The sequence below is a fragment of the Megalops cyprinoides genome, chromosome 1 (genome assembly GCF_013368585.1).
Source record: "Megalops cyprinoides isolate fMegCyp1 chromosome 1, fMegCyp1.pri, whole genome shotgun sequence".
In the NCBI taxonomy this organism is placed as follows: Eukaryota; Metazoa; Chordata; class Actinopteri; order Elopiformes; family Megalopidae; genus Megalops; species Megalops cyprinoides.
This window is the reverse complement of record NC_050583.1, coordinates 68720341-68738371: the sequence shown is the minus strand read 5'-3', so window position 1 is coordinate 68738371 and position 18031 is coordinate 68720341. Positions and strand designations below refer to the sequence as shown.

The 18031-nt window shown below is 40.5% G+C and overlaps 1 protein-coding gene across 1 annotated transcript; it reads left to right on the top strand.

Moving 5' to 3' along the window:
- The first annotated feature begins 112 nt into the window (after positions 1-112).
- capn2l (calpain 2, (m/II) large subunit, like) lies at positions 113-16972 on the top strand. The gene is made up of 21 exons (XM_036553690.1): positions 113-377; positions 2374-2443; positions 6864-6982; positions 7201-7334; positions 8073-8241; positions 8514-8597; positions 8789-8874; positions 9512-9586; positions 10297-10457; positions 11033-11202; positions 11487-11498; positions 12260-12471; positions 13077-13113; positions 13350-13415; positions 13829-13886; positions 14230-14294; positions 14909-14977; positions 15362-15440; positions 15809-15925; positions 16169-16227; positions 16949-16972. Exons 1-21 carry the CDS (start codon positions 141-143, stop codon positions 16970-16972), a joined length of 2103 nt encoding a protein of 700 aa, XP_036409583.1. The 5' UTR covers positions 113-140.
- Positions 16973-18031: the final 1059 nt, after the last annotated feature.

Sequence of the window (18031 nt, the reverse complement as noted above, 5' to 3'; positions counted from 1 at the left end):
GCGACAGTAGGGGAATAGGTGTGGTGGGGGTATGGTTCATGGTTTACGGGCGGAGAGTATGACTCGCGCACACAACTGCCACACCTCAATCGTCTAAAACGACAGTCGCCGCTTCAGAGTACAGCGGTGTGGCAGGGAAGATGTCCGGAATCGCGGCGAAGCTTCAGCGTAACAGAGCAAGGGCGGAAGGCATCGGCACGAACGCCCAAGCAGTGAAATACTTGGGGCAAGATTTCGAGCTATTGAGGCAGAATTGCCTAGAATGTGGTCAGCTTTTCCAGGATGAGACTTTTGGAGCAATCCCTTCATCTCTGGGTTTCAACGAACTTGGACCCAACTCCTATAAAGTTCGAGGTATCACCTGGAAACGACCCACGGTAATTCTGTGATTAGCCGGTGCTATAACACACGCCTGTGTTACTTTATGATTGTTGGTTCAATGATGTGGTTCCACGTTGGCATTGCAGTTAGCAGTATAATAGTGCATGTTAAGAATCTTAACCTGAAGACATGTTAAAAAGTTTTAGGCGCCGCTGCGTGACTTCACAACCCTTATTAAATATATGTAGGCTCACGCTGGAGGGATACAAGGGAAAACGACAGGTGACCAGTTTTTTCTAAGATGAATACTAAAGTACTCCATATCTTAAACGCAACGACACAAATATTGGTAACAGAATTATTTTAAAAAGAAGAAAAAGAAATCAGTGCATTTCTTTAACTCTGTGTTAAAGTGCTATATAGTCTCCATTATAACCATATATATGGTTTACATTTACACACAGCCATCATGTCCAAAGTCCAGTGGCCTAACAGGTAAACACCTTGATGCATTATTTTATTAATGATGGCTTGTATAGTGAAAAGGAGATCCAAAGTCATTGCTCTTAGACATGGCAGATTAAAAGTCAATATGAGTGTGATGAAGTTCGGGTTCAGCATGGTGGTTGCAATGCAGCATTGTGACAAGTAGAGGTTAGGGGGAGGAAATACAAAAATCTAACATAAAATCATGTTTGCAAAGGATGGTACTGGTTTTATATCGGTAATTTGACAAGATAATCCTTCAGTTTCTCGAAGTTATATTTTGCGAAAGACAGCTGTTGAGTTTATCCAGCAAATTATTATGAGAAAGACTTCATGTCTTACTCAAAAGCCTGAATACTTTAAGTTCCTTTGACTGTGGCCCTGTGTCCTAGATACCATTGCGGAAGTGTGCCTCTTTGTTCACCTTGCCCCAGGGTGTTTTCTTTTTGATGTCCCAGTTCACATGAAATGTAAAGAAGTAAAATCCTTTTGCATAAGGGACCAAACAATCTTGTTTTAGTGATGTTACAGTTATTCTAGCATTTGTGTTCATGGGATTACCCTTGCTTTGATTAATGCAGTCCCAAGCAGGCTATTGGCCAGTGGCTTGGACATGTGACAGTCTTATGCCACCTTGCTTGCTAGAACCTTTTGTGAAGTGGCAGATAACTTGAATTGCTGTTCAAGCTCCAGTTCTCCTTACCTTTCTCATAGGATTCTACAATATTATTGAATGCACTAGTATATGTTTGATCTATTAAACTTAAATGACAATTTACACTGATAACCATTCTCATGTAGTAACCTGCAACTGAAGCTCTTTATTGGACCAGTCATAGTATGGAGATGGTGAATTGGTTAATGTATGTGAGGCATACAGAATATTCCAGCTCTGCGAGTATGATGTTAGTCATCCCTCTCATGAAAGCAGCGTCCTCCCCCAACATGCAGTGATTCATGCTGCAGGATGGGGCAGTTCCATTGTGTGCACTCATTCTGGAAAGCTGCAGCCGTCATTGCTGAGTGGGGTCAATCAAACTCCATAAAGCAGCCAACACCGGAACATCTGGGATTTAACAGGATAAGAGGTCTAAAGGTTGATCAGCCAACACAGGGCTGGATGATGAGAAAATGGCACTTAGTGGCTACTCTGTAATGGATACTGTATGCATAATCGATATGAATTCCTTCCACAATCCCATTATTCCCTTGACAAAGTCTATTAAAGAATACATAGATTGACTTCAGAATTGGCTCATGATTAATGATCTCCACTTAATTGTCTCCACTGTCTTTGTATGCAGTAAGTCCAGGTTAACTAGTCACAACAGCTGACACACAAATGTACCTGACTGAGATTTCACCCACAATGTGAAAACACAGTTGCCCCTCATCACACAGATGTTGTCCCATGCTGTGCTTCCCTTTAAATTGCACAAACACTTTAAGACCTGAACTATTTTTTGGCCATAATTTCTTTAAGTTTGCATTGTTTGCAAGGGATTGATGCCAATTCAGCATTAATAGTAGGATTGGTTCATGTTGTCTACCTGTTTTGTGTGTCAGGAGCTGTCTTCCAGCCCCCAGTTTATTGTTGGCGGTGCCACCAGGACTGATATCTGCCAGGGTGCTCTTGGTAAGTTCTCAGTGCAAACATTTCTGAATATGTTTTTGATTGACTGTACTGGATTTTGATGTGGTATACAGGTTATGGGGTGGAAAATATGTCCATATTTTTTGTTCGAAAAGTCATAGGCAAAGGTTAACTATTAGTGTTTCTCTTCATTTACCTTTACGACAGTCGATCGCTTCATAGCTTTTTTAGCCTTACAAGCGAGGTCTGAAGTCAAGGCAAACTGTACTAGCAGCGTTCTCTGAATAGTAGTCTTGTTGCAGTACCCAGCCTTGGCTTAATCTGCTCGCTTATTCTGTCAACCTGCGATACAAGCACCTCAGTGTAACATTGCAGTAAACCCGGGTAAGCTGGAGAGGGCTTAAATATTGGCACTGCACAAATTGCTTGATGGCTTCCCCTGTGCCTGCTCACATAAATTCTTGATGTTGTTTTAGTGTGGATGAAAGGCCTATGATGAGACTTTCCTTATGCTGCTATGCACATTCGGGCATTTTAGCCAAAGAAATACATCCTCTGTGCAATGCATTTGTAAACAGTTTGCTGGCTGATATGACAGCATATGGTCAGCCCATGAATGGGGAGGAGATTGGGTGGGTCTGAAGAGTGGGTGGAGACAGATGTAGGATCAGATGAGACAGATTTAAGCTGCTTGAAAACCAGAAACAGATGCACCCGAGACCATTGTAGTGATTTGGAAATTAAGTAAAGGAGAGTTAATATGGTGCCCAGTGCAAAGTCTGCATACAGAAAAATAAGATAAATACAGTTAAAGACTGAGGCAGAGTGCGACTTCATAGACAGAATGACTTAGCTATCTTAACACCAGAACAGGAAGAACTTAGAAGATTAGAGATGTAATAAACATAAAGTCAAAAAAAAGACAACAGCCCTTATCATAGTACTGTTAGAATAACCTCTTAATTTCTCATTAATTAGCTTCAGGTTACAAATCAATTGAATAAACAATCAGAATATTACTAATCCTATTTATATTCAGATTAATATGTTGATGTTGTATGTCTATAAGGTTCAAGAGAAGAAATGAAAGTACTTTTCTGTTTGGATTCAATGAGGATATTAGCCTTGGACACATTCCAGAAAAGTGTTTATACATGACATAGTGGTGGCTTTCTAACTTCCTCCAAAGTAGCATGCTTTTACATTTATCTACAAGAGTTTCTCTCATGCGAGAGAAGTTGTGTGCAGAACATAAAAGAAGGAGAGATTGTGTGAAGATTATTTATACGTGTGCACTTGAGTGCATTATGCTTTCACTGGTCCAGCATAGTCTAATTGGGCTGTTTTCAGTAATTTTGAGTGTATTTGCCTAGTGTTGGTAATACCATTTTTCTATCCCCATCAAAATAAAAAAATGGGTTGTGACCACTAAATTCAAGCAAATAGTTCTTAGTTTTAAGTGGTGGGTTTACACAATCCGTTACAGGATGATGGGGATGCAGGCTAACAGTGTGGTCAGTTATAATTTCAAAGTTAAAGGTGAGGGTTTCAGAGCAAAAACCTACAGATTCAAATCACTAACTGAATTATTTCAGGTGTTTCATTTGGGGGTTGCTGCTTGAGTTGCACGTACTTCCATCAGATGTTTTACTCAAATATATTTTGACAGTTCATTTTTAATGCCCTATAGAGAATTGGTGCTCAAAACGATGTGTTAAATGGATGGAGGAATGGTATTTTGATAAAGTTATGTGAAAAACCCTGTGTTTGACAGCAACTGCAAATGACAGCTTACATCTCACCAGCTCAGTGTTCTTGGGGACAAAACTGGATTACTGTGCAGTAGTGAGGATTTGTAGTGGTTATACTTCCCAGGGAAAATAGGTTCAGCCACATTCAGTTTAGCCTCAAAAAAATCATCCCAAGTGCAAAATCATGCAGAAAAAGTTACAAAATGCCAGACAGATGTTGCAGCAGGCATGCTTCATGAGTACACTCTTGCCAGAAATAAAGATGGAATGGAACTTACTAAATGAGACTGTATGCCTGTAAGTGAAAGAATTTAACTGAATGTCAGGCCGTCTAACATTTCAGAAAATGTTCTTAGTTTATTTTTGAGCTATACAGTCCCAGGAACATATACTCAGTGTCTTATCAAGTCTGTAGAAAATTTGACAATGACAATGCAATGCAAAGCTATGCAAAGCAGGAGACTCTCAGGGGTACTGGCGGGCATGTGGGGCCCGCTTCAGTGACAAACCCAGGCGACTGGAGCCGAGAAAGAAAGCACAAGTGAGGACAAACAGCGGTGCGGCTCTGCCCCGCCCATGGGAGCTTGCCAGTGCGGGTAAAAGTGAGGCCTGTGACTCAGCTGACATTCCTGCATCAGGCTCTCCGGGTTTGGAGGCAGCCAGGGAAACGCGTGCCAAACTACTCAAACTGCCCTGAAAGCAAATGTTGTTCTCTGATCATTCGCTCTTTTTAATGTTGCACTGCCAGTAAGACTAACACACCTTTCTGAGGCTTTGATATAAAAACATTTTCACTGTCACGTGCTTAAATGGGACAAAACTGAACAATTTCAGCCAAGCATAATAATAATAAGCTTAATGGCAGATTTATCTGATACATAATAAAGTGCTATATGATTTCCTGTGCGTAATAAGTTTTAGCTGACCCAGTTTTCAATCGAAGATTGTTAAAGGTATATTTGCATTAAAATGATGTTTTTTTGCATATTGTCATATCTGGAAGTCAGCACTAGGAAGACAGCAGTATGTAGTATTGTAGGACGTCACTTGGCTGTTAACAAGTGCAGACCCGACCTTATATCACAAGTAGACCATTGTCAGTTATACCTTAGCTCTACTTTGACCTAGCCCCAGCCTGCAGCCAATCAGCTTGAGCCAGAGTGTGTGATGGGGAAGTCTACTGATGATGGAAAATTCCATTTGCAGCTGTGGGTGTAGATGGAACAGGGAATACAAAATGTCTTGGACAAAAGCGTGTAGGCTGCAGGCCTAGGGTACGAGTATGAACAAGTGCAACGAGACATGTGTATACATACCATCTCCATTTGTGACTTGAGTTTGTGACATGAGAAACTAGTTTGTCCAATTTCACTTTCTGATGCATGGGCTGTCTGCCCTCTTACAACTCTTTTAGGGTTTTCTGTGTTTTAGCAAATACATGCACTGGGCTTTGGTTAATCTCACACAGATCAATGAAATGTCCCTCACCACACATGTCTCGTGCACTAGCTGTGAAATCCTGTCTGGATCATCTCCTACTTATGTTCAGCAAAACAGTATCATCTGCTGTCCAGCCTTGTTCTGTCCTCTTCTCTAATTTTCTCATTTTATTTCTCTTTATTTCCTTTGTTCATTTTTTTCTGTATCATTTCCTTAGTGTGCTTTGTTGTAGGTGAGTGTAGTTGCTTTTTTGCTGGATGCTTCTTTAAAATGGCAAAAGCAACTGAAGTTGTATGAACAAAAGCGATTTTTCATGGGTTGGTATTCAAAAGTTACATGAGCTTGTAACGGTTTTTAAAAACATGCCTATATTTCAGATATATGCTACTCTTTTAATGGTGTTTTGCCAGACAAAGTATTCATAAATTTGGTGTCCAGATTTGGATACAAAACAATAGCTCAGTGGAGTTTCAAGATCCGAGATCCGTGGTCTCTGAACTCAGATCTGTGACAATTATTCTGATTACCGAAATTGCTGCCAGACAAGTAGTCTTAACAGACAGTTGAAGTATTATACATTTAAAGGTCTAGTAGGCTTTATTGATGTATGTCTCTGTTGTGCAATAAGACTGTTAATAGCTTGAAAATGATTGATTTGGTCAATGCAGTCAACCTGATCATCCTTAACAAATTTGATTAACTCCTAATTACCTATTTATGAACAATCATTGCTGTGTGTTTAATTTCCTGTAAATTATTTAGGCTATTGGAATTTATTTTTCTGACACAGCTGTATCACAGCTGAGAATGCTCTTCTCCATTTCATCACAGAAAAGGTTGCAGGCTGGGCTGTTTTTCTAACATGTGTTTGAGACAGCTGGTATGTGCATCTTTTCCTTTCTGACCAGAGAAACATTATCATACTTTGCCTGTTTCCTGTTCACTGACTTATCATTCTACGCCAATTCTACGCCTTCTGAGTGCTGTGAAGCACTCTGGAAGATTGCAGAAAGACTAAAGTGTAAAATGACTTTTAAAGACTTAAAACACTCACTCTTGATAAACACCATGAACAACTGGTGGAAAATCTTTCTGAAATTTTGGCAAATTGTGTTGTAGTGAGCATAGCAGTAGTACACTGCAGCATTATGAAATACATGGAAATTGTCTTCAAGCAGCAGCTGATGAACCCCCTAACTAACAGTAATAGGACTGTAATGGAGGTACCAGTGCTGGCTATATGTGTAATATATGAAGCTGTTATTTCCCAGGTGACTGCTGGCTCCTTGCTGCCATTGCCTCCCTGACTCTGAATGAGCAGGTTCTGGCCCGGGTTGTCCCACCTGGGCAGAGCTTCGAGGAGAGTTATGCTGGAATCTTCCATTTTCAGGTGAAGCATGAGCCCTTGCTATTACCAAGCTGTAAAGAGATCTCTGACATAGAAAATGTTTAAGTAGCCATTAGTCTGATGAAGTCTGATGAAAAACAGTTTAAGTGAGAAGACTGTAACAAACTGGATATGATATATAGAGATGCAAAAGGCATACTTCATAGCTACGAAATATAAAATTAATCATCTCTCACAAGTAGTCTCTCTGTGTTCCACAGTTCTGGCAGTTTGGTGAGTGGGTGGATGTGGTCATTGACGACAGGCTGCCCACCAAAGATGGAGAGCTGCTGTTTGTCCACTCAGCCGAGGGCTCAGAGTTCTGGAGCGCCTTGCTGGAGAAGGCCTATGCCAAGTAATGGGGTTCTCTCATAAATAACTATTGGCTTCTTCCCAGAAAACTATAAAGATGTTTTAAATAATTATGGAAAGCTACAATACTAAGAATTGATATGTAGTTGACCATTTCAGCATTTGTGGAAAAAAGCAACGGTTACTGTGAGTTGAGAATAAACACCATGCCAATGGTCTATTGTCTATGGCTGAACCAGCAGATAAATGGTTCCCAGCACTGAAAATGTATGACACAATATAAAATGTTATTAAGGGTGAAAGACATGTTTTCTGCAAGTCACTGATATAACCACAGCTGATTTTATAGGATCAGATACAAAAAGGTAGTACAACAAAATACCATCTGTGCAGAAGGAGGGACTGATCAGCACTAAATCTCCACTACATGGTCCTCGTATTTTCAGATACCAGCAGACCATGGCTTTGATTGGATAAAACAGTTTTGTTGTCTTTTTAAATCACTAAACTATATTTTAAAGCGATTGTAAAAAAAAAATGTCTTTAGTTTTAAAATGCCTAGAGTTTTAAAACATTCTAACTCACATTTACACACAGGTAAATGAAAGGCAAGCTAGCAAACTGAGCAAAAAAGAACTAAACCCTTTGAGACAGCACAAGGTGTCATCCAAGGAAAAGCTGAAGTGGGTTTCATGCTGCATTAGAGCAATAGGCCAGGAGCAGGGAGGTGATGGACAGGAATCTAGTCTTCAGATGATGGACGCACGTCTACACCCTGCAGGCTGAATGGCTGTTATGAGGCCCTGTCGGGGGGGTCCACCACTGAGGGGTTCGAGGACTTCACTGGCGGCATTGCGGAGGTGCATGAGCTGCAGAGACCCAGCCCCCACCTTTTCAAGATCATCCAGAAGGCCTTGCGCCGCGGCTCACTCCTGGGCTGCTCCATAGATGTACGTTTGCATGCTCTCTTTCCCTCCTGCCCATTGCCACAGCACCTGGCCTGCCAATGCTCCTGATGCAACCTCAGTCAGAATCTTTTGACTGGGTTCTCATGGGCGTCAAAAGGGAATTTAATCCTCAAGTAGTAGAAGTAGTGAATTTGCTGAATTGAAGTATTGGGGACGTCCACTAAGTGGCATGGTATGGGCAGCGTCTGCATCGGTTAAAAAGCTATGCTACGCTAAGCCACGCTAACACAAACTATTTCCCATCCTGTTTGCAGATCACAAGCTCAGCTGACTCAGAGGCAATCACGTCACAGAAGCTGGTGAAGGGGCACGCGTATTCCGTGACAGCCGCGGAGGAGGTGAGTGGACTCTGAGAGCAAGCTCCCTGCACCCACCACCACGAGTGAACGGGAGTGCAGCCTGAAAACAGCAGGTGCAAAGGCAGTGATGGGATTTGTGGCAAAGGCAGTGATGGGATTTGTGGCAAAGGCAGTGATGGGATTTGTGGCAAAGGCAGTGATGGGATTTGTGCGTCACTGACCTGTGGCAGGTGGACTATCGCGGGAGCAGGGAGAAGCTGATCCGCATCAGGAACCCCTGGGGCCAGGTGGAGTGGACCGGGCCTTGGAGTGATGGGTACACCCCCTGCCTACCACAGAGTCTTACATGTGCCCATACCCTACTGTTTGTATTGGTTCCCTCAGACATGGACTGGTTTTGTATTCAGAGCTTTTATGTGAGTCAGTGAATTTTTTTTTTATTGTGTTGCTGTCAAGAAGCAAATTCACTTTATTACCAACTTGTGCTGCTAGATTTCTTAGCATTATGAAATTTATGAAATTTTGGCTTTTGACGTACAGATACGACAGTTGAGATGGGTTTGTCATTTGCTCAATATACTACAATGCCCAGCCCACACCTACGCATAGTACAGTAATTCTAAAGCATTTAGTTTAACCATCATGACAGGATGCCACGCCCAGTAAGACTCTTTTGAAACCTATTGTTATGGAGAAACTGGTTGTCATGGGGCCATTTTTATTTGGTGTGCTCCTGTCACCTCTAGCAAGGGTGTGTCCAGCTGCATTCTGTTCTGTGACATAGAGCTCTACCGCAGAGAATGTGTATTAAATACTACTTGCTGTCATCTTATAGGCCTAATTATATGTTCACAAAAGATTTAAAATAAAAAACAGAGATGGTAATAATACCGGCATTGTAGGGTGATGGAACACAGTGAACAGAGGCTGACACCTTCCATTTGCTCCTGCAGGTCCATGCAGTGGCGTCAAATCAGTGATGAGGACAGAGGGAGGCTAAGCAACCGATCTGAGGATGGAGAGTTCTGGTAAGACCGGTCCCCTTTCCAGTGGTCACCACCTGCTACATCTCCAAGTAGCTGCTCTTCCATTTGGCCAAATAGGACCAGGCCCAGCATCAATAGCCAAGAACTGAGTCACAGACCCAGGAAGCCATGTTGTTTTTCCACTGTCCACTGAACTTGTTCACTCACACATCCTCACAATGATCCTACCCAAAGACAAACAGAATATGAAGACTTGTTTTAAGGACAACATGACCGACCTGGAGCTAATTCACAGTAAATGTGCTAATTCAACACATTCATCACCTATTTTCCATAGAGTAAAATGTACATTTTGAAAATGTTCAACTTTCAATTTCTGGAGGTGAGGCTGAAGTACCAGCTTCAAGTTGGCAACAGGTTCACTAGTGTCATCATTATTGACAGTACTGACAGCACAGTATGGCCTCAGCTACATACCTAGCTGGATAGTCAAATTTTTACTGATTAATCATTTTAGGCAAACTGAACTACACTTTCAGATCAATGTCAACAAGCCACATACTTGCATTTGTACTCTTAGTGAGCCAACTTTTTGAACTTTTTTACTTTTGGTGGTATGGTTAACTTCTCACAGCTTTACATGCTTTGACCAGATATTGACAAGGACAGCACTGATACTTCACTGATGCTTTTAGGTTAAATGCTGCTTGTCTTTTGTGGCTTTTGAAATCTGCTCCCTTTGGGTCTCTCAGGATGTCATTCTCTGACTTCCTGCGGCACTACTCCCGGCTGGAGATCTGCAACCTCACACCTGACGCACTTTCCGATGACAGTGTGAAGAAGTGGGCCCTGTCCAAGTTTAACGGAAGCTGGCGGATGGGCTCCACAGCAGGGGGGTGTAGGAACTATCCAAGTACGAGCCCCCGCCGCCGGTGTGAGGTCATCAGTTCAAGCAATCACTTTTTGCTGATCCCACCATAGATGAGAAGACAACTTTGACCCTTGTTGCATTGACTTGAAGCCAGTGAAAAACAGTGCAAATGGGTGGTGGTGGTGGTGGGGGGGGGGTGCATACTTGCTAATTATCTTATCTCTGGTAAGCGGGGTTAAGGGGCAACAAAACTACATGCATTTGAGTGAAGGATCATTGAAATAAATCACCTATCATGTTCATACATCTGTAGCTAACGCAGGTAAGGGAAGAGGGTACCCAGTTGAGTCAACATTAAGTCATATCAATGTGCAGCTGATCAGATGCAATGTTTGTCAACCAGATAATCAGTTCAATATTACCTGTTTTCACCCAAAGTATTTTCCTGTTGTATTTATAGGTATGTGATGATATGTCTGCCAAATGGACATTTCACTCTTTTGGAACTGGCCTGGTTATGTCTCAACCTTGTCACAGTCAATGATATCGTAACAACATCTAACAACATACCCTAACAGCCTGACTCTCATGCTGTCCTTGTTTCTCTTCTTGCACAGACACATTCTGGACAAACCCCCAGTTTGTGATCAAGCTGGAGGAGGAGGATGATGACCCGAATGATGACGAGGCAGGCTGCAGCTTTGTGGTGGGCCTGATCCAGAAGAACCGACGCAAGATGAGGAAGATCGGAGAAGACATGCACACCATCGGCTTTGCCATATACGAGGTGAGATGGGATGAAGGCTGCCGCTTTGGTATAGGAGCAGGTGGCCCGTAACCATTAACCCTCCGCCCTTGGAAATCACAGGCCTAGTAGCATTAGAGACAATAGAGCCCTCGTAAATAGTACATGATAGGGGGGCTGCTATGTTCACAGCTTTGCTACTGCCCTGTGTTGTACTTTCAGAAATACCCACCCAGGAATATGTTAGTATGAAGTACTGATGACTGTTGGGTGCACAGTACCCACGTAAACACAACTTTTTGTCCTTGTCTGTTTGCCTTTTGCAGGTTCCTGATGAGGTATGTGTCCAATGGTGGTGTATCCTAGGGGCACATTGAAGTTCATACCATGTGAGGTTGTTGTTTACTTCCAGTTTTTACTGTTATGAGTCACAGACCTGTGCGTCAAGTTTAGTATAATTTTCAAGTACTGACAGAGGTTAGTTGATTGAAACCAAATCAGCTTATATTTTTGAAGGATCCAGAATACATATAGGTAATCAAGTTGCATTTCAGAGTGAACCTTGGTTCCCTATTGACTCCAAACCCATTGATTTCTGATCAGTGAACACCGATGGAGCTTTTCATGTGTCATTTTGTCCTGCGCACTTTCTGACACCTCCATCACATGTATGGTGAAACAGCATCGACAAGAGGCACTGTGATTGGGTGGGGTAAAGAATCCTTGGGAGTGCTGTGTTTGTATAATATAATAAGACATTTTTTCCCATGAAAAGGAGTTTATGTCTCCAGGGCAAGCTGTCACAAATTTTTCACATGCTGTTCAGTCATACTGTACTACATGTGCTCAATCATGGCCACACCTTCAAACAAGGGTACATTTAAAAAATTCAAGATAAGCTCTTGAGCCTGCTATGGTACCAAGTCTAACAGTCAGATGTGTGTGTTCATGCCACAGCAACTGTAAAATGAAAGTGCTCTCAAGACTTCTTCCAGCTTTATCCAGTTCTAATGTCTCTAGTTGATGTTCTCTGTATCTGCGGCTGTACAACCCTAACTTGTGTATTGCCCTTCCCCGTTACTGCATGCCCCACCTTCAGTATTCAGGCCAGAGGAACGTTCACTTGAACCGTGACTTCTTCCTGCGCCACGCCTCCAAGGCCCGGTCTGAGACCTTCATTAACCTGCGGGAGGTGTGCAACCGCTTCTGCCTACCACCAGGGGAGTACCTAATCTTGCCTTCCACCTTCGAGCCAGACAAGAATGGGGACTTCTGTGTGCGCGTCTTTTCAGAGAAACAGGCAGAGTTCCAGTATGTTCCCCGTCAACACAAGTTACTCAACCACATGCATAATTTTGTTTAGAGAGCAGTGCTACTTCTTCCATGCTGCTGTGATGTTTGTGGATGAAGTGTAAGCAATGAGAATCAATGCTTCGTGAAAGGGAGCAACCAATGTTGTTCTACTTCTCTTCAATCTTTCAAGTCCATTTGATGTTTTGTAGTGAATGAGAACCTTGATAGAATAGTATGAATATACAGAGAAAGCCTCAGTGATTGTTTTAATTGTTTCTTTCTGACAGTATGCTTGAAGAAAATTTATATATATGTATGACTTTTTGTGTGCAGAGTATCAAACATTAAAGGTGTGAACGTTTATAGTATAATCACGGAAAACTCCTCAGACTGCATTGATCTTTTGGCATTATCAGAAGTTCTTCAGAACCAGATTTACTTTGACATTTTTAAAAGACATTTTATTTCTCAAATATATGGATGAGCATCATCCTACCTCACTGAAGCATTTCTATTGAACAATGAACAAGGCCACAACATTATACACATACAAATTAAAACTTGTTGATCTATAGAACTTGCTGATTCATCACTTTTTGCATTATTTTCTTCTGTACTTTCAGAGAGCTGGATGACCCCATTGAGTCAAAGGTTGAAGAGGTAAAGCCACATTTATCCAAAGCCTCCATTGCACGTGATAGCGTGCCACTGTTGGTTTATTTGAAGGCTTCTTCAAACACTTGGCTTGAAGTTCTTTTTTGAGTCTGATTTGTCAGATAAAAAGTATATGTTAAAAATATTTCTCTGCATAACCTAATACAACTTTTTCTGCTCTCTGCTCTTAAAAAATCAATATCCTGAGATAAGTGAGTATACTGGCTTCTCTGTGGTCACAGGTTGAAATAGACGAAGATGACATTGATGACAAGTTCAGGAATCTCTTTGGGCAATTGGCAGGGCAAGTAAGTATTTGTCATGGGCAGATCGAAAAAAAAATTGGATTCTGAAAGTCTGATTTTTGTTCAGAGGAAATGTGAAATGTATTAGGGTGTTACAAGTTCACACACTGGGTTGTTCACTTAAGCATTTTTTCAAGAAATGAGCATTTGTGTGGCCTCCTTACAATCACACCAGCTGAGGCAAAATTTTGAGACAATAAACAGTTATGAAGTTCAATTTTACCTGTCAAAATCTCAAGATTTTTTTTTTTCATAAGTTCATTTTTGTCAAAATCAATGTCAATTTTTTCATTTACAAATGTTTTGAGAAAAGCTAGTTGAAACTGAAGTTAATGTGGAAGTATTTAAGCAAAATGCTGATGTTTTATAACTGGCAATGTATAATTTCGTAAACCTTGTGCTCTCTTGCTCTATAGGACAGTGAAATTTCAGCTTTTGAGCTAAGAAAGATCCTGAACAGAGTGGTAACTAAGCGTACGTCATTAGATTTCTATGTCTGTCATCTAGATTTTCCTGTTCCTCAAAGTAGACGATGCATTCATTGCCCCCTTGCAGTGCTTCAGCTTTGCAACAACTTTTGTGTTTACGATATTGAGTCAGTCACGTGCAAGGAGTGCATGGCTCAGTACTAGACAGCAGATAGCACAGCAGAAAAGCCAATTCACAAAGTCTGGTCAGGTGTGGTAGATGTAAACATATGACTTAAAATAGAAAATCACTCACTTTAATGACTCTTTTTCACTGTCATTTCCTACTAAAATGTTTTGATTTGCTAAGGTGGATTCCTAACAAGGAAGGAGTATGTTTCTTTTCACAGGCAAGGAAATCAAAACGGATGGATTTAGTCTAGAAACCTGCCGCAACATGGTCAATCTTCTGGATGTATCCTTTCTGAGGGGGATGTAAAGTTGGCTGGCTGTTCTTTTCTTGTCTTCTCTCTCATGTCATGCTCCTGCTGGTTACAGATTCCTTTTGTTTTTGTGAACTGACAAAACAGAAGGTCAAGCAGAGCATGTTATTGACAACAAATCTGGAACTTTAATGCTAGAAATGCATGGCTGACAAAGGCGACAACATTTGTACCAACTCACAAAGAATGAGTTTTTACCTTTCTGATGTACTGTATGTATTTCTGTATTTACACTTAAAATTATTCAGATAACTAATTTCCCACCATATTTATCTATACCTCTGACTATATAGAAAAGGAAAAATGTACGTTTTGTTCCATTTTTATGAACAATATGACTTTCCTCTGAGCAGTGCTATTAGGGGGTGAAGTATAATTTTTTTTCAGTAAAGAAGCAGAAAAAAAATCTAATATGCATTTTATAGCATTTTAGGGGTATGACTATATATTAAAGTCACATACTACTAATATTGCTTGAATCAATAATTCTAAATTGATTTCCACCTTTAATCAGAAGGAGTTTACATTGCAGGGAATGGTTCTCTAGCCACATTCTTGTCACACTGCCCTTAACTGTTCCCAACAGAAAGATGGAAGTGGCAAACTCGGGCTGGTAGAGTTCAAGATCCTGTGGACCAAAATTGAAAGCTACCTGGTCTGAACCTTGCTGTATTACCTAGTCTAACGTACACCCTTTGAGTACAGTTATCCTTGTTTTATGTGAATAATACTGTTCTAGAGTATTTTTCACTAATGCTGTCAACCCTTAACATTTACTCTAATATGGACCTTACGCAATGTCATAGGTTTCATTGAGGAGTCATTGTGTTGAATGCATAGAACAATGCTCTTGCAATGTTGCACTGACATTCCTACAATGTTAACATGAAAGTATGTTTACATGTTAACAACCCTAGCCAAAACCTTTATTAGAGAGGGTTCTTTAAGCAATAAGCAGACCAAATGCTGGCTGTAAACACCAGTCAACAGTTCTTGTTGTCAGGTTTGACTTTCTGATATGATCTTCCCTGTCTGGCAGAATATCTACCGAGAAAGGGACACGGACAAATCAGGTACAATGAGTTCCACAGAGATGCGCATGGCAGTGGAGCAGGCGGGTAAGACGTGTACTGATCTCATCAAACTAAATGCACTGCTTCAGTTGTATATAAACTGACGCTAGACCATAAGAACCCATTACATAATAACTTTAAACATTTACTTAAAAATTAATTTGAAAATCAACCATAACAGGGAGGAGGAGAGTTAAGGCCTTTCCCACAATGCCTTGCAGTTCACTGACCTTTCACCTTGTGTTTACCTCCCATGGTCATGATAGGATTCCTTTTTAAATTGAAACTAAAGTCTAGATGTCATGGAAAAGGTAAAATCCTCAACAAGCCTGCTCTGTGGCACTCCAGTTGGATTTTGAATCAGTGTCATGGGCACTTTTGTAACTCTGCACACCTCCTGTGGTGTACCTCAGGATTCTCCCTGAACAACCCTCTGCACCAGATCCTGGTGGCCCGCTACAGCGAGTCTGACCTCACTATCGACTTTGACAACTTTGTGGGCTGCCTGGTCCGCCTGGAATCCATGTTCAGTAAGTAATCATCAACAGCTCAGCCCTACTCGTTGCATATTACTGTGGCACACTGGATATCAGAGGGGCTACTGAAGAACTCATCAATGTTACATGAAAGAGGTTGCATAAGTGAATGTGTGGAATTGTCAAACATCCAGTAATGAGTATATAATGAAAATCAATATATTTTTAACCATCTGGTAGAGAGTCTGTAGGTTTGTGAACTGAAATATCTTGAGTCTTCTTTCGGTATCCTAACAGAAACATTCAAAACTTTGGACAAGGGTAATTCTGGAGAAGTGGAGCTGAATTTTCTGGAGGTAAGTACAGCAACAATCAGCATTCATTTGTGATGATTACACAGGCTCCAGATATACCTGGTATAAAAAAATTGAACATTACCATCAGTAAACGCACCACTTTTAGTACCTGGTGTTTCCACTTGTTGTAGGGCACTGTGGAATCTGCATTGTAGGGAAAGCAATCAAAATTGTGAAAACCAGACTTAAAACAGAATAAGACATCTCTGATCATTACCAAATAGTTTTGATTTTATTGACATTACATAATAGCACAGTATTTATGTCACTGTATTTAAAATGTAAAAATAAATCGATAAATTGATATAAATTTCAGCTTAAATCCTGTGAGATACAAATTCATAATTCATGTATTTCACCATTTGCAAAGGAGTTTACAGTAAACATTGTTTATGTACATGTTTATTTTTCCATATCTCAGTTTATGCAACAATGCTCCTTCGTTGTCGCATTATATAAATTTTGTGAAAAAAGTAGTGCTTAAAATCATTTCAAAATGTTGGTCTTTGTCAGGTTTTTCCTGCATGTTTCGGTCTATGTCTGGCAATGTATGTAAATACAGCAGAATAAACAAAAAACCTTAAAAACTAAAACCAAGAAATCCAAAATCAGTTAAACATAAATCTAAAATCTGAAAAACATAATAAAGTGTATATCATAGGCTCTGTACACGTGATTTTGTTAAATTTATGTGAGTAACTTTTCTTTTGTCTCCCTCTAGTGGCTGAATGTGTGTCTGCTATAAGACCTGATGACCGCAAGCATTGACCTGTAATTCTGATCAGGGCACAGGGCAATGGGGAAACAGAAAGCTTGTCTTGGAGACCTGACCTGGCTGAATCTACCAAACATGTTTTCTTTTAGTTTTGCTTTGAGAGGTTTTTAGACAATATATCTTTAGTGAAATATAGAAACAATATATATCTAAACATCTAAAAGGTGCCTTGTATTTTAGGAAGTAGGATTCTGTTTTGCTTGACTTTTATTGTAAACACTAACAGGCTGATACAGAAATGCTCAACATTGTTTAGGATCGAAGAAGTGTAATAAAAATCAGTTTTCCCGAAATGGCAAATCTGACTCTTATACTACATTCACTTATGAATATATGTTCACATTCACACAAAATAATAAGCCATGTTGAACACATTAGCTGAAATACCAGTTGTCACACTAGAAGTGCTGATCAAACAGTGACTGCGAGAGAGAAAGTTTTCGCTAACATTCATATCACTCATACTTTTTTTTGAATACAATGTTTTTATTAACAAAACATAGATGTTACAACGTCATAGCAGAATAACATGACAGTGTTACAATCAATACCCTCCCACCCCTCCCATCCACCCCCCCCCCCACCTCAGATATCAATCACACAATGGACCCTTACATTAGTACAAAAGAAACAGTAAATAAAAATAATAATAAAAAATCAAATGTCTTGATGACAAAGCATGTGTCTCATCTCATATTACTTGCCAGCAAAGCCTTGACTCTCAGTGCACTTCATTCCCACAATTCTATTGTTGAAAGTTTAGCATTATGAATTCTAGCAGTAGAAAGTTCCATCATAATAACATCTTGAAAGTATAACAACCATTTTCTAATTGGTAGTTTGTGTGGGGGTAACCACCTCTGCACAATCAGTTTCTTCGCTGCTGTTAAACTTGCAAGCCAGACTTTACGCTGTTTTTCAGTAAACTTTATCTGCAAGTCATCATTAAGCAACAACAGAGTCGGTTGTAAGGGAATATGAATTTCTAATAAACCAGACAGTGTAACAGTTACATCTTTCCAAAATGAC